The sequence below is a fragment of the Corythoichthys intestinalis genome, chromosome 2, assembly GCF_030265065.1.
Source record: "Corythoichthys intestinalis isolate RoL2023-P3 chromosome 2, ASM3026506v1, whole genome shotgun sequence".
NCBI classification, from domain to species: domain Eukaryota; kingdom Metazoa; phylum Chordata; class Actinopteri; order Syngnathiformes; family Syngnathidae; genus Corythoichthys; species Corythoichthys intestinalis.
In genome coordinates, this window is record NC_080396.1 from 42,080,623 (window position 1) to 42,098,889 (window position 18,267).

Consider the following 18,267-nt stretch of genomic DNA (forward strand, 5'->3'; position numbering starts at 1 on the left):
GTGATCTGCTGTCGTTATTGTAATAAATGATTGACATTCGGTGCCTAATACTGGTCGTGTTTTGCTCCAAATTGCTATACAACCTTTTTTTCCCCCTATGAAATGGTTTTGCTTTTAAAAAAAAAAAAAAAAAAAAAAAAAAAAAGCGAAACTGCTTTTAGTTTTTCACTCACAACTGTCTCAAATCTTGCCCCCCCCTAAATCTTTTAACCTGTTCTCATAGCTGCTTGTTCACGCAGCATCGCTGCTTGTTCACGCAGAATGAAGGCTGTTTTTCCGTGCAATAGGACATTTTTGTAGATACAGGTAGTCCCCGGGTTGCAACGTACCCGACTTACGTAAATTTTGACTGTACGACGCCAGTCTCGTTACTTATTTATTTCATTTTATTATTATTCTTTTAATAATGTTGACTTTTGGTTTGTGAGCATGCTTTTATCGTGGCGCAAGTAGTACTAATGGCACGCGAGTAAGAGCGCATTTACACACGAAGAAGAATGTATTTGCGCACATGAAGAAGAGCGCACTCGCACAGACGAGGAAGAGCTCATTTGCGGGTAGTGACAGCTCCCACAAAGAAGCCGTGCAGCCGAGTGAGAGAGAAAGGGGACAGATTACAGCTGCAAGCCTGAGCACACATTCGTTGCTTGTGAAGCATTCACAGAGGCAACGCCTTTATATAACACCTTTTGTACTGTTTATTGTGCGTTTTCAATTGTGCTCGAATACTTGGGGCGAGTTTATATGATTGTTTTTGATGATGTGCGGACGCTAACTTAAACATGCAAATCGTTTGTGTGGATTGTTATTGCTGTATCAAAAGCTAGTTATAGATGCAAATTTGAACTGCTGTTATTGTAGATGAAACTGATATAATTTTATTTTTCTGCAAGTGTTGATGTTATGAGCAGCTGAATGAAGTCAGCAAACCACACGGACGTCTGGCATCGTCATTTCGGAGCTTAGCCCGCTGTCTAGCTAGGACTTAGCTCCGACATCTTGGCCAGTCAGTACACTATAAAATAAAATAGTACAGGACAGAGGTAGTGGGCCAAGCAGTGCTCCTGGCGTGTCACACCTTTTTCTCTCACCCTTCTGAGTACAATAGCTGTTTTGCACTTTGCGCTCAACCACTCTACCTACCCCACTCCTCTCCTTGCCCCCTCTCTCAGTCCCCACCAGTATGGGGCTGTGACATTGAGGGAATGTGATGGGATATATTGTAGCAAATAATGTATTCGGCAAGGATTGTACAGAGTGCATAGAGCAGATGGCAGCAGGTTGATCTCAATGTGTGTGTGTGTGCGTGTGCGCACACGCACTCGCCTGTACTTAATGATGATGGTGTGTATGCATGATGTACATATGAGTTTGTGTCTATGTCTCTGTATGGGTGCTGACCCAGAATGGGGGAGGGGGAGCTTGAGAAGCGCGGAGGTGGGATAGAGGGGTTCTTCGTGTGTGTGTGCGTGCCTCCTTTGTGAGATAAAAAATGCAAATGGTGGATTATTTTAATGCAGTTTTTTTTTCTAGAACCCCAAGCCTTAATCCCTAAAGCAGTTAAAATGAAAATAGTATGTTTTCCCCCTTTAAACTCTCCTTCATTTCCTTTCTGTTTTTTTTCCCCTCTATTTTATTCCCTGGTTGTAATTTACAAGCTGTCTAGGAAACAGATCCTCTGCAATGTAATTCCATTTTGGTATATTTACAGCCAAACGCTGACAAATAGAAAATGGACAAATCTTGTTGCAATACTCTTTACTCCGTTCAGTGTATTTTGTATGTTAAACATGGAAGCACAAAAGCCATCAGCTTGTAAGACTTGTTGGAGGTCAAACTAAAATTATGATATAAATGTATATAAGATGGATTGAATAAAATTAACACACATGTTGAATTTGTTGTAAAGAAAATCGATTGAGCAATTCTAAACAGTTGAAGTGATCAGTGACACTGATTCACTAACTTGGTGCTGCAAGTGTAGAACTGTTTGCTTTCCATCAATGTTTGGGGGTTACAAGAATCTGTTAGCAAATGTTATGAATTGCCTTCATCACATTGTCATCTTATTAAGCAGACGAATGCTTCCTGAACATCTGCGTGAGTGCAAGCCTTGGCTGAAGTCCTTCTTATTCCGGCCTTGAACAAATTGCCATTCTCCTGCTACATATTTCCCCTTATTTATTTATTTATTTAATCTTTTGGTACATAGATTGAGACAACATGAGTATTTAGTGCTTTCACAAGTAATCAGCCAGGCAAATATCAGCACTGAATGAAGAGTAATTAGCACAGTTAAGCATGCGAGTAGTCATCTAGAGATAAAAGTAACAGATGGCAGCATCTATTGACATTCACAGGTGATCGTGTAAATGGTGAAGGTTATAAAAGATTTCTATGCACTTGGCATTGCTCCTTGGAAACCACAAGTGTTAGCGCTGGGGATTGGCGAAGTTACACATGATTTGGTATTTTCTCAAGATTTTATAAGTAATGGCAACCATGTCACAACACAGCCAAAATTTGTATTACCTACAGAAGAATGCACAACAGCACCTTTTCCACACAAAGCATACATAATAATTTTTTAAAAATGCTTGACAATTTTGTCCCAGTTCACACTTTTATAGCATTACATATGTAAATTTCTCACTGTATTTTGTCTATGCACATTTTGACCTTTTCACATTGTTATGGAACGGCGAGCCGTTAAATATGGATCCAACATAGACAGGTGGTTTGTAGAATTTATTACAAAAAAGGGAACTAAGGGAGCACGCCAGAACACGTGAGATAAAAATACAAACAAAAAGAGGCACGAACCAAGTCGGCGAGATAACTAAGGGGAAGGTGACGAAGGCGAGAAAAGACAAAAACAAATTAGCAAAGTCCAAATAAAACTACTGTCACAAAAATAAAGTGTACCACGAAAAGACATACGTATGGGCAGGAGACAGCTGTAAGCAAGCAACTATGCAATAGTCCGACACCCGTATAAGACGACAGGAGTCGTTAAATAATGAGCGCTCCTGATGCTCCACAGGTGTGTTGTGCAGCCCCACCCATCCAGCTGACTCATGTGCTGGAATGAAAAGAAAAAAACTGAGGGGCCGTTTACATGGTGACTCTCCGAGAATACGAAAAATTTCAAATTTACCTTTGCATTTGCGTCTCCATTTGAACAATGTCGCAATTCCGCATGAAAACGATGTAGTATTCATGCCAGGCCCTAGGAGGCAGTGCAGATTTACAGGGCGACAGAGAATGATGCGCTTTGACCCCACCAAGCTCCCTCAGCCGGAAAAAAATATGCCCGCCCACTCGAAGCAATGTCATTTTTCTTTTGTTCAAAAAGGCACAAAAATTGAAACATTCAACATATTGAATTTAAAAATATTATTAAAACAGTCAATTAAAGCCGACATTCCGCCATATTTGCTGTTTTTAATGTTTAGTAGCACCACTGCGCACGCCCAATGTGACGTGTACGAGTGCTGACTTTAACGGCGCGGTCTCGTGCCGCAGGAGCCTTTGATATGCATGCTGAGGAAGCCCCCCTCAACCCCCCGAAATGGGATTCTTCCACTTTGGAGGCAGGATTCAGAATTTTTCGTCTTCGCCGACACCATATGCACGCGAGGCGAGTCCGCTACTCAGTCATTGCGTCTTTGTGTCGCAGAGTCGCCATGTAAACTGTCCGTGAGAAGCCACACAAACATGGCACACATATTATGAATTTATCCTTCGATAAATGGTTTATTAAAACATAGTCAAATGAAGTAAAACGCAAGAAAACGTTTTTTTATTCGCTATTTATGTAAAGCGTTTGCAATGTTGACTTTTCAAATGAGTGATGGCTATTGTCTTCCCACAAGAACTAGAACAGGGGTCGGGAACCAGTGTCTCACGATTCATATCTAGCTCTTTTGATGAGTGCAAACAAATTTATGTCCATTATTTATCTAAAATATCCTAATGATTCGACAGGAACGATGGAAACATGCCCATACAACAAAAAGCTGCTCTTAAACTGATTTTTTCCCCCTTTTTTTTTTCTACAAGAAACTGCAAAAACATTAACCATTTTAAAGTCAGTACTTATTTCACAACATGCCCATACAACACACATCTGACCTTGAGATACTCTTTTTCACAAGAAGGTGCAAAAACATCAGCTATTTCAAAGGCAGTACTTATTTGTCTCAACAATACAATAACATTTACACAGGTGGAATGAATTTCACATTTTCTGGAAACAGTGTCTTTAGAAATAAGACTTCTTTTGACCAATATACTATACTTTGTTTTCACAGATTTCTGTACTATTTCGCATGTTTGTAGTGTTACCGCTGTACTTAATCATGGTTTTACACGTTCTGCATATGGAGTAAACTAACAAACAACGCACAAACGGACATGGAAATACACAATAGCGAATTCGCTGATTAGCTAAGCTCTCGGCGCTAACTGTTAACATCTCAAAAAAAACAACAATTAAGGCTAAACAGTACAAGAGGATTCGTGTACTCACCTCTTTAGACGCAATTGGGACTAAGCAACACACTCAGGACATTTTTTAACTGACATCACTTGATACTACTGCTGGATAACTGAAAGACAAGGACCAACGATCTATCTTTCTTCCCCTCTCGCTCTAAAAAATAACTTGCGCACAGAAGCGCGACCGCCGGGTTCGTACCTGTCTCATACACAAATTTATTTTCCAGTCTTTTGAAAAGGAGTAAATCGCTCGCTCAGTAACCGGCAGCATGCGTCTTAACGTTCTGTGTGCGTCAGTTAAAGGTGTCCGGGCGGCAGACGTGTCTTTAATTTCGTTCCGCTACGAGCAGCTAAAATTTTTAGGGAAAATCATCGTTTTTGAACATCATAATCGAATCGTCACGTGTCAAATCGCGATGCATCCAATAATCGATTTTTTGGCACTCCCTTAGTTAAAACCCAATGCCGAGCGAAATGGAGTACAAGTAGTTCCCGGGTTACGTTGGACCCAACTTACACGATTTCAACTTTACGATGCCTGCGTCTCGTCGTGTTTTTAAAAAAATTTTATTTTATTTATCTATTTATTTTTATGTTGACTTTTGTTTTGTGATGCATGCTTTTATTTTGGCGCAGGAAGCATATAGCAGGTTGTACTTCAACATGTTAGAGAATTTACACACCTGCCCACCCCACACACGGCAGTGACGGCACACGCACGTATGGGGAAGAAGCCGAGTGAAGAGATGACAGCCTGCGCGCACATTTGTTGCTTGTGAAGCATCCAGAGGTGACGGCTGTATATAACCCCTTTTTTACTCTTTATTGTACATTTGCAATTGTGGTCAAATACTTAGGGCGAATTTATGTGATTGTTTTTGATGATGTGTGGATGCTAAATGATACAGTGGGGCAAATAAGTATTTAGTCAACCACTAATTGTGCAAGTTCTCCTACTTGAAAATATTAGAGAGGCCTGTAATTGTCAACATGGGTAAACCTCAACCATGAGAGACAGAATGTGGAAAAAAAAACAGAAAATCACATTGTTTGATTTTTAAATAATTTATTTGCAAATTATGATGGAAAATAAGTATTTGGTCAATACCAAAAGTTCATCTCAATACTTTGTTATGTACCCTTTGTTGGCAATAACGGAGGCCAAACGTTTTCTGTAACTCTTCACAAGCTTTTCACACACTGTTGCTGGTATTTTGGCCCATTCCTCCATGCAGATCTCCTCTAGAGCAGTGATGTATTGGGGCTGTCATTGGGCAACACGGACTTTCAACTCCCTCCTCACCCCTTGGCGTCAAAATGATAACAAGAACGGTTAGAAAAAAAATCCCAGAACCACAAGAGGGGACCTAGTGAATGACCTACAGAGAGCTGGGCCACAGTAACAAAGGCTACTAGTATCAGTAACACAATGCGCCGCCAGGGACTCAAATCCTGCACTGCCAGACGTGTCCCCCTGCTGAAGAAAGTACACGTCCAGGCCCGTCTGTGGTTCGCTAGAGAGCATTTGGATGATCCAGAAGAGGACTGGGAGAATGTGTTATGGTCAGATGAAACCAAAATAGAACTTTTTGGTAGAAACACAAGTTCTCGTGTTTGGAGGAGAAAGAATACTGATTTGCTTTCAAATTTCTTTTTATTGGTTTTGCAAAAATACAGAACAACCCCCTCCCCAAACTAAAAAAAAAAAAAAAAAAAAAAAAGTTTCACTCCAAGTTATCCAACACAACCAACCATAAGGTCTAAGTCTAATTGTAAACGTCCAGATAGCCATAGAAAGTTCTTCCGTGCCATCACTCCCAATACATACAGTAATGGTTACAGAATCAAAATACAAAACAATACAATACATTCAAATGTCCCACCAAATAGGAGCAGCATGGAAAGCGACCGTACCGTTGCCCATCCCCCATAGCTAAATTAACAATACAACAGTGCATATATCATTCCTGCACTTGTGTACCGGTGTTGTCAAAGAATGAAAGAAAAGGTCCCCATGTACTGTAAAATTTCTTTTCAGAACCACGAAGAATATAACGGATTTTCTCGAGCCTAAGATTCATTAGCACATCCCTTATCCAATGTGACGTTGTGGGTGGGGCAGCCTCCTTCCACCTCAGAAGAACCAAACGTCGCGCCAAAAGGGTGGTGAAAGCAATAACCCTACACCCCCAAGTAGGCAACCATAGACCCTCCGGTAAAACTCCAAATATTGATATTAACGGATCAGGAGTGATTTCGACCCCTAACACTAGGGAGAGGGCTTCAAAAATACCCTTCCAAAATATTTCTAAACTCGGACATAGCCAAAACATATGGATCAGTGTTGCATCCGCCAGCTTACACCTATTACACAAAGGGCTGATTTCTGGAAAAATTCTGGACAATCTTACCTTAGAATAGTGTACCCGATGCACTACTTTAAATTGAATCAGAGCATGACTAGCGCACATAGATGAATTATGTACCCTACCCAAAACCTTGGACCACAGTCCCTTTCCGATTGGTGTTTGAAAATCCCGTGCCCACAGGTCTTTGATTGTTGATAAGGACGGAGCTACCATATGAGAAATTACATTAAAAATACGCTTAATTCCCCCTTTCTCTGTCGGATCTAAAGACATAACATTATCTAAAACTGTTGTAGGAGGTTTATTTGGGAAAAGCGGTATGATATTCTTAACAAAGCCTCTAAGTTGCAGATATCTAAAATGATGAGAGTTAGGAATATTAAATGTTTGGACTAGCTGTGCGAAAGAGGCAAAAATATCATCCACAAAAATGTCATTTAAACATGTAAGACCCAGAAAGAAAGAAAGAATACTGAATTGCACCATACCCACTGTGATGCATGGGGGGTGGAAACATCATGCTTTGGGGCTGTTTTTCTGCAAAGGGACCAGGATGACTGATCTGTGTAAAGGAAAGAATGAATGGGGCCATATATAGAGAGATTTTGAGTGAAAATCTCCTTCCATCAACAAGGGCATTGAATATGAGATGTGGCTGGGTCTTTCAGCATGACAATGATCCCAAACACACAGCCAGGGCAACAAAGGAGTGGCTTCGTAAGAAGCAAGCTGGGAATCTTTGGGCATCTAACGATTCGATTACGATTACGATTCAGAGGCTCCGATTCGATTATAAAATGATTATTGATGCACCCCCCTCCTTTTTTTTTTTTTTTTTTTTAATTAAGTTTTGTACATTAGTTCCAAAATTGTTCAAAAATACTCTCAGGCTAAACCAAACTACTATTTCAGTATCAAGTTAACATATAGCAGTAAACAAATATACAAAAAAACATTAATTAAAAAAACTCCAGTCCCCATTCTGTATCAGCAGCTTTAAACTACATTCAATTAATTTAATGTTGTGAATCAACCGTTAAAGTTGTTAAAATTGCTCCCGTTATTCCATAATTTCCCTTTTGTCTACTTTTGACATGTGAAAGTTTTAAAACTATTTTAAAGATAGATTCAAGTCGATATTTTACCGATTTAGGAGTATTTTAGATAAAAAGTTAATTAGGTTTGCTTGGAAGGTTCGCTACAACAGCATTGCAGGGAAGTTTACTGCTTTAAGATGGCGGCCGTTTACTAACGCCCGCATCTAGCTTTTTGCAAATGTGCTGCTACCGCTACCGAGTCTATAATCCATCTAGTCCTATATAAATGATATCTACCGTAACATTATGTAGCTTAGCAGTACTTGTAGCTGCTTTTCGGCAGCAGTCAGGTATGTTGTTGTGTTTTTTTATCTCGTGGCATGAGTTGAGCTAGAGCCGTGAGTTGAGCGTTGGCATTACCCGAGGAGCCGGTTAATGAGAAGCATAATGTTTAGCTACTCCCGCTCCGTTCCGTCCCGAAGACCGCGCGGCGCGCTGAGTGTGTTGTACTTCCGCTTTACTTGGCATATTTCAATAATCGGAATTTGGATGTTTGTGAATCGTTCTCGAATCTTCCACGGCCAAATCGCGAATAATCTAAGAATCGGAAATTTTGCACACCTCTAGTCCTGGAGTGGCCTAGCCAGTCTCCAGATCTCAACCCCATAGAAAATCTGTGGAGGGAGTTGAAAGTCCGTGTTGCCCAACGACAGCCCCAAACCATCACTGCTCTAGAGAAGATCTGCATGGAGGAATGGGCCAAAATACCAGCAACAGTGTGTGAACAGCTTGTGAAGAGTTACAGAAAACGTTTGGCCTCCGTTATTGCCAACAAAGGGTACATACCAAAGTATTGAGATGAACTTTTGGCATTGACCAAATACTTATTTTCCACCATGATTTGCAAATAAATTCTTTAAAAATCAAACAATGTGATTTTCTGCGGGGTTTTTTTCCACATTCTGTCTCTCATGGTTGAGGTTTACCCATGTTGACAATTACAGGCCTCTCTAATATTTTCAAGTTGGAGAACTTGCACAATTAGTGGTTGACTAAATACTTGTTTGCCCCATTGTAGATGCTAATTGTTTGTTATTGCTGTATCAGCAGCTACTTGTAAATACAAATTTTAATTGCTGTTATTGAAGATGAGACTGATTTGATTTAATTTTATTTTAGTTTCATTCTGCAAGTGTTGATTTCATGAGCAGCTGAATAATGTCAGCAAACCACACGGACGTCTGACATCGTCATTTCTGAGCTTAGCTCACTGTCTTACTAGGATTTAGCTCCAACGTCTTGGCGAAGACATTATGATGACGTATAGTACATGTTTTTGGATACTTATTATTTTTCTTTCGAGAGTGTTTGAGGTATTTAAAGGGTTAATTCGCGGAAATCCAGCCAAGACAAATCGTTTGTAAACCGGGGACTACCTGTATATAAAAAAAAAATGGTTTGGGGAAAATTAAACTACAAAACTTAACTGTATGGGTCCCGTGGAATCACATTTTGAAATATGTTGGGTGTTTTGGCTCTTGGTCAAAAAGGTTCCCATCCCCTGCACTAGAAGGAAGGAAAACAAACCCCAATAAAGCTGGTTTCTTCTATCGTGAATGAACCATCAATGTTGTTGCGCTTGTTTCCTTGAAGTATAATGCTCGAATGTGAGCAGATGGTCATTTGGGGGTGGTGCTCGAGAGGAGGAAAGACTGTACACGCTTGTCTCTTTGGCATTAGGGACAGTGAGCATAATTGAGTAAATGTATTTAAGTATTTCAGCGAGCTGATTCAGCCTCTCTGGGGTGGTTGATATTGTGCTTAGGATGAATATTGCCTGAGGCCATTCATTAGTGGTAAATAATTGAGAGGCCTGGATAGTGCTAAGGTGAAATGCCTTTTATTATTTCATGTCGTTTGTGTTCTTCTGGCTCTTCAGTTTAAAGATATTAAAAATGCACAAGTCTTCCCACACTGACTCACTCCAAAGACTGTCTCAATGGGCACTAATAACTAACCACTCTTCAGTATGGTTTGCAACCCACATTGACTTAATCAATTCTCTATCTGCCTTTTGTCGTGTTCTTTTTAACAATGTTATTTTTCTAGTTTGTAGAGGGTTTGTACATCCATTCATTGGTAGAGTCATGCGGCTGTCAACCTGGCTAACAACATTCTGATATGGCGTTATATGACGATGAGGGGTCGACTAGAACTCAAAATGGTCTAGTTGGAGAAAATTTCTATCTATTGTGCAATATATTTTATGTAAGTACCCTAGTCATCGTGTCTTCATATGTAATCAATATGTCAGCCAGATAACATGGATTTGAAACTTTTTGACATTTATTAGTCAAGTAACACAAAACAAAAATATGAAATATTATTAAATGAATTATATTTATGATATTGAGTTCATACTTGACCTGCCAGGAGTTTATTTCCTTTCACTCTATAGTTTTAGTGGCTAAACCTTTTTGTCTCATAATGACGTAGACTTAAACAGGCCTTCAACTCATTTTCCAATATGTTTAATTGCTTCATGTATAGGAAAATGAGGGTGTGCCCTGGTTGAAGTTCTAATTTGCTGTCTTGCCGCCAAAATTTGGCCTCTTCACTCATCCGTGATCGACTTCCCTCATGAGCTGCTGACCGACACACCCACTTTTCCATTAGCCATTCAGAGCAATGAGTATGATAATTATCTCCACTCAGCTGCATATTAATGAGAATCTGCAATTCTGCAGAGTAGCTCAAAGAGGACCAACTTAAAAAAATGACATTCAGAACACTGTTAACTAGAGGTGTGCGAAATTTCCGATTCTTAGATTATTCGCGATTCGGCCATGGAAGATTCGAGAACGATTCACAAACATCCAAATTCCGATTATTGAAATATGTCAGGTAAAGCGGAAGTAAAACACACTCAGTACGCCACGCGGTCTTCGGAACGCAATGAGGAACTGAGCGAGAGTAGCTAAACATCATGCCTGTCATTACCTGGCCCCTCGGGTAATGCCAATGCTTAACTCACGGCTCTAGCTCAACTCATGCCACAAGATAAAAAAAAAACAACAACATACCTGACTGCTGCCGACAGCTGCTACAAAGTACGTCCACATAATGTTATGGTAGATATAATATCTATATAGGACGAGATGCAATATAGACTCGGTGGCGTTAGCAGCACATCTACAGAAAGCTAGATGCGGGCGTTAGTAAACGGCCGCCATCTTAAAGCAGTAGACTTCCCTGCAAGGCTGTTGTAGCGAACCTTCCAAGCGAACCTAATTAACTTTTTATCTAAAATACTCCTAAATCGGTAAAATATTGACTTGAATCTATCTTTAAAATAGTTTTAAAACTTTCACATGTCGAAAGTAGACAAAAGGGAAATTATGGAATAACGGGAGCAATTTTAACAACTTTAACGGTTGATTCAAAACATTAAATTAATTGAATGTAGTTTAAAGCTGCTGATACAGAATGGGGATTTGAGTATTGTTTTTAACTGTTAACTTGATACTGAAATAGTCGTTTATTTAAGCCTTTTATTTATTTATTTATTTTTTACAGTTTTTGTAACTAATGTACAAAACATTAAAAGCTCTACTGTTAACGTAAATTGTTGTGAAAACCAGGTAAAATGTCAAAACTTCGAAAAAGTTGAGGGCAGCTTCAACAAGATGAGAAATGTGAAATCGCCTAACTCGATTGTAATTGGTCTGTATGTTCTGTCACTATTGTAAAGCATATAATGGCTGTGCCATTTCCTCAAAAGCACCTCATAACCCTTCTTTTTTAGGTATAGGTCATGGTCCGTCAGGGACAGCCTCTACATCCAAACCGGGACAAGGGTCCTCCAGTTACTAATGACCTCTGCGTGTTATACTTTATATAAATTTGATACAACTATTCCTTAGAGCTCTTACAGACATCAGCTGTATTCCAGTTCCTTGTGCTGCACATTAAAATATAGTCACCGTTGAATGCTGTTGCTTTTTTTGGGTCGTACAATTTAAATTCCAATGATCTACTGTAGGACCTCTAGATTTTTGATTGCCTTCTGTAGATGTAATTTTGGTGAGATTACATACTCGATTGATGCTTGTTTTAGGCAGGTTGTAGGATGGTTTGGGCTAATTATAGGGTACTTTTTGTAAACAATGTTTTAGGGTGGTCCGTTTTAGCAAGTTTTGGACATATTTGTGGAATTGCATACATTTGGTTAATTTGGAGCTATATCAGTGTTTTTTTTTGTGTTTTTATAATCAACTTTTTGGCTTAGTGTGAGCTCATTTGTGGCTATTCTTGGACTAGCTTTTGATTAGTAGGCTGCTGGCTACACAAGGAATTGGTCACTAGTGCTAGTTACAACTCTAGTATGAAATACGTGCATAATGCACATTAACCCAATTTTACAAATTTTTTTTTGGTCTTGTCCTGTTCATTTGTTTTGCAGCCATAAAAAAACAATGGCCAGGTTCACAGGTGCTTCCCTGACAATTGCAGTTTTATCTGACCACATAAGTAATGCGTGAAATTTAACTGGTTCCACTCCAATCATTCATCGCAGTTTTGGTTCAGTACTGCAGCTTTGTCTGGTATTCTCTGTCTGCTTGTCAGTGTGTGGAGGAGTGCAGGCATACGGGCAAAGGGCTGGGTGAGGGGGTTTGTATTTTGGGTGGATGGGATGTCAACTCATTAAACCCTATTGTGCACCCGGCCCTCTTCCCCCACCCCACCGCCAAAGTGGAATAACTGTGTGTCTCATGCCAATACTCCTCTCCTTGCACGTGTGCATTGGCCCTGAGAGGTGTGAAGGATAGGGAGATTTCAGGAGGTGTGTCTTGTTTGTACTTGTGGCTGTATGTGTGTGTGTGTGTGAGGGGGTGAATTGACTTGCTCCTTTACAAATGCCCTGCTTGTACCTCGCAAACTAAAGCCCCACCATGTCGTTTCCTTTCCCGCTTTTGTCTTCTCTGTCTCCACTCTCTCCCCACCCGTCTGTCTCTCTTGCTCGCTCGCTCTGTCTCTATCTCAAACCACAGGCCCGGTACAGTGTGGGTGAAAGAGGGGTCAGGCTCCACTCTGCCCCCCCTCCAGGCATCAGTCCAGCTAGGAAAAGACTACCCACTGCTGTGGTGAGATATATTAGCCAAGCCCCGCACTATGAAAACTGCTCCTGTTTGTGCTGCACAGTTGTTTGGAGACCTTTGACCTTGCAGCACTGACTTAGGGACCCTAAAATGATGAAGTAAAGTTGTAAGAAATATAACAGACATTGACGTATTGCAAATCAAACACACAAACAAATGTTACACACAATTGTGGGCACAGGAAACAAGGGGCAAGGACATAATGCCAGAACAATACAAATCAAATGTTGACTACTGTATTTTTGGGACTATAAGTCGCAGTTTTTTTTTTTTTTGTTTTTGTTTTTTTTTTTATAATTTGGCTGGGGGTGCGACTTAAACTCTGGAGCGACTTATGTGTGAAATTATTAACACATTATTATATCATTTCACATGTTATTTTGGGGTTTTGGAGTGACACTGATGGTTTGGTAAACTTGTTAGCATGTTCTTTATGCTATAGTTATCTGAATAACTCTTAATAGCTAGGTTACGTTAACATACCGGCCACGTTCGCATTTCATTGTTCATGCATCATGTAACATTATCATACTGTACACTTATTCACCATGTTGTTCTCTATTGTATTTTTTATTTTAAATTGCCTTTCAAGATGACATATCTGTTCTATGTGTTGGATTTTATCAAGTAAAATTCCCCCCAAAATGCGACTAATGCTCTGGTGCGACTTATATATATATGTCTTTTTTTTCCTCTTCCTTGGGCATTTAATGGCTGGTACGACTTATACTCAGGTGCGACTTATAGTCCGAAAAATACGGTACTTGATTCAGAATTAGCTCATTTGCAGGTTTCCAACAATTTCCAATGAACATAGACAGACGAGCCAGACGAGCACATACAGTATTGTAGCGTCTACAAGGACAATGCCATTTTGGTGATGATAATACACACTCGGCAGGAAAAGCAGTGCATCATTTTCAATTAAACCCACTTGAAAGCCACAAACTGTATGCAAAAAAAAAAAAAAAAAGTCAGAGGTTTTAACACTGGTAAATCTGGGATTTTTTTGTTTGTTATTCTTATATTCTAGCCAGAAGTTGCAAGCAATCAGTATTTCCCGATAATTGCTCATTTACCAAACAAAACAGCTGAAGTGGGCTATTAGCTAAAAGCCATTTCGCCAACTGGCTCGCCTCTAGATTTACTGTCCAGAAAAGCCAAGTAGCTCTGCTTTAGACTAGCCAGTGTTTCAGGAGGAAGTTTGCCATTCTGAAGCTAATGCTAACGCGAATGCGACACTATTGCTAGGAGTTACATTTACCGTCTGGTGATCACTCAGCACTGACCTTAAAAGGCTAAAGCAGCATTGAATATTTTCCCTTGCCAAGATAAGAAAACAAATCTTACCGTGTTTCCAAACAAGCAAGATGGAGCGCAGCCTAGACACATTCTAAACTCCGGTGAGGAGAGTGAGGGAGAGGCGCAGCACATTTCACATGAGTGACACAACCAAACAATGCTACGATGCAAGATGACGTACTCCACATACAATATGAAAATGTCACGCATTGTGAACATATGACAGAAACCATGTCGAATTTTTGTCTTGTTGACGTCTCGTCGGCCCAAAACTGGCATTTGTCTCGTTCTAGTCTCTGAAGCCATATTTTTAGCTCGTCATCGTGACGTCCTTGTCATGAAAAATTTGTTCGTCGACGAAATATTGTCGTTATTGTCATTGTTGTCGAAAACAACACTGGTGGACTTCCCTCCAGCGTCTGAGACCTGACGGGTTAGCCTTATTTTCTCCCATGTTGAAATCTTATTACATATACTTAGCAATGTATTTATGCATTCAAATTTGACAGCCCTATGAACAGTCTTTTCTTTTGCCATATCAACTAATGTATGAATGTTGACTTCGGTTGCACGGTCTCATCAATTTTTTTTAATTTTTTTTTTTTTATCCCAATAGTTAATACAGTAAATGCAGTTGAATTCCCATTTGTTGGAGATCTTGAAATTATCCCTCCATTTTCTGAATCTATTGCATTAATACTCATTCGGGTTGTGCATGAGTTGGAGCCTATGCCAGCCTCCAATTCAAGTTACAGATAACATACTAGATAAACTATCATCGTTTACACCAACGGACAATTTGGAAATGGCAGCAAGGAGACCTTAACTCACTTAGCAGCTCATGGATTGGGTCTAATGAACCATCGAACTAAAAATGAAATTTGCATCTGCATAGCATACTGTATACTGTATGAACAAAACAATAATAATAAAAAAATAATCAATTACATAACTACAAGCATTTGATGATGTAAATGCACATTTTGTTCATTCGTCTTTTGTTATTCCATTTGCAGCGCATATCTAATTGCATTTTTCATACAGTGGTTCTCTATACCTTTATTCTGTGCTTTACATTATACCTTCTTAAGAAAATAAGATTTACCCCGTTTGTTTGTCGATCAACAAGCTCACTAAAGACTGAATCTGCATCTTCAGCAACATATGAAATGGTGTTGCTGTACTCCTTCAGATGCATGGTTGCCCTGAATTGCTTGAGTACGAAGGCCATAATTACCATACTTTATATGAAAGGTTTTGCTTTCATACAGTATACACCCGTGTGAAAATATAGATGCAGTAAGGTCCCCCCTACATGGATTTATTCTTTTGTTCCTGTTTACATCATTTTTAATTTGAAAAGTTAGTATGTGATATGGAAATGTTTTTCTGAGAAGAACCAAACATTCTCTTCATGCAGTCTGTGTAACTTTTGAAATATTATTTTTTTGTTCCGATGCGCAAATAGTCTTTGTTACTGTTATTGTTAAAGCAATGTTCCTGATTTTGTAAACTGCAAAACTGACATGGAGGACACTTGTGGAATTTGATGAGTATTCCCTGTGCATGTAATCGTTTGTCATTGTCGCTACTTCAACTGTCAAACTTTAAACTTTTTGGGGGCGGCCCCCTCACTCATTCTCACTTCTTTCCAATTCTGTGCAAAAGCAGCGAGCAGTAGATTTCAATGAGATAAGCAATTATATGAAACCAGACTCCCCCCCCCGCTGCAGGTTATCTGATGCTGTGGTTCACTGAGGCAAAAGGCTTAGGGTAATGTGACATTCACTCTGCCCTTTATCTCTACCTCATCACTGTTTACCCCAGCTAAAAATGTCTTGTACTCTGCATCCTCTCCTAAGAAACCTCAACAACATACTGTATTGTATGGGTGCACGTGTACACACACAGGCACACACACATTATCACCTCAGAATGTGTAACCGTCAGGCAGACTGGTGGGATAACTACTTACTTCCTAGTGGTGCCTATGTAGTTAAATATAGCACTATCCTGCACCTGCTGGGTCAAGCACATTGTATATGATGCTGTTGCACTTTGAGCTATTAAGGTGTTTCGGCAATACTGGTTAGAATGGTCTTACCGATCATTCACCATGACTTTGTAAATAGCAATTTAGTCAGTCTTGTGTCTTTTATACCTTTTATATGATGGACAGAAGGAGCATGATTTCAATGCACATTGAGTTATAATAGACAACAAAGTCGGGCTGGGTGATCTTTTGCAAAAAAAAAAAAAAAAAATTTCAGTTGTTCAGATTCTTTTTCATTTTATTTTTTTCTATATTGTCCAAGCTTCAACCCCCTCTCCCTTGCAAAACTTCCAATGTATTTTTTCTAGTTTGTTAAATGGTACTTTTAAATATTCTACAATGAAAACATAAGAAACTGGGATCATGCCGGAGGAGCTGGTTGAAGTGGCAGGGGACAGGGAAGTCTTGGCTTCCCTTCTAAATCTGCTGCCCCCGCGACCCGGCCCTGGATTAAGCGGAAAATAATGGATGGGTGGATGGTTGGAAGTAGGGTTGTTCCGATCATGTTTTTTTGCTCCCGATCGTTTTAGTTTGAGTATCTGCCCATCCCGATATTTCCCGATCCGATTGCTTTTTTTTGCTCCTGATTCAATTCCAATCATTCCCGATAATTTTTCCCGATCATATACATTTTGGCAATGCATTAAGAAAAAAATGATTAAAACTCGGACGAATATACGTATAAATTCAACATACAGTACATAAGTACTGTATTTGTTTATCATGACAATAAATCCTCAAGATGGCATATACTTTATTAACATTCTTTCTGTGAGAGGGATCCACTGATAGAAAGACTTGTGAATTTGTATATTGTGACTAAATATTGCCATCTAGTGTATTTGTTGAGCTTTCAGTAAATGATACTGTGGCCATCCCAAATGCATGATGGGAAGTGGAACCATGACTGTGCGCCATGCTAGCAATTGATATATCTTCTCTGCGTTGGGAAATAACTTAAGGTGTTAATACAAAGATCAATTGCCACCTTGCTTCCCCACATTACTTCCCATGATATATCTATTCATAGGGAGAGGGATTGCAAGGCTTTAGCCAATTAAAAAAAAGGCTCCAAAGGTTGCCAAAATTCACTCTACTCATATTGCGCTGCCTTTTATCTCTCTATATAGGTAAAACGACATCATTACAGATTGAGCGCGACAATGAGTGAGAGGGTCGTGCAGCGCATACATCAATTGCATTAGATATTTTAACGTGACACATTTTTTAATTAATTAATTGCCGCCGTTATCGGGATATTTTTGATAACCCTACCTTAAGCCTAAACTAAAGACTCTGGATGAGTGTAACATCCATGTACATAACATACATAACATGTCTGAAATGTTAAATACAATTAGAAAATGATTTAATTAAAATATATATATAGATATTAAAAAAAGGCATGGCCGATATTTTTTTGCCGATTCCGATACTTTGAAAATGACGTGATCGGACATCTCCAGTTGGAAGGATGAAGTACAGTATGTGCACGCCAGATTGATTGGCCTATATATCCACAACGAATATATTCCCATATTAAACTGGGAGGGATCCAGTTCAGACCTGTCTCATAGGAGGAACCTTAAAAAGCTATATATACGGCTGATTGAATGATAAAAATAAATAAATTAATTAATAAAAAGCCCTCGTCAGCCGTTACATAACAGAATGCTGATATTAACGTTAGCCTGATGCTATCAATTAGTTAACTCACATTAGCAACACTGAGTTGGCAACGGGCCAATTTGGCATAAACTACTGCTAAGTTATGTAACATTAGCGGGTCATCAGTATATTGTGAACATTTTTTAACTCATTCACTACCCAAGATGTATAACAATGTC

At 39.4% G+C, this 18,267-nt stretch overlaps 1 protein-coding gene across 2 annotated transcripts in view; it reads left to right on the forward strand.

The window, feature by feature from the left end:
• Positions 1-18,267, forward strand: part of LOC130909038 (thymocyte selection-associated high mobility group box protein TOX-like) — a 158,825-nt gene that overhangs the window by 52,410 nt on the left and 88,148 nt on the right. The window contains exon 2 of one of the 2 annotated variants that reach the window (XM_057825095.1): positions 12,958-13,050. The exons of the other annotated variant lie outside the window; for it this stretch is intronic. Within the exon in view, the coding sequence (XP_057681078.1) occupies positions 12,958-13,050 (93 nt within the window). The remainder of the gene's footprint in view (positions 1-12,957; positions 13,051-18,267) is intronic. 2 annotated transcript variants of the gene reach the window in all.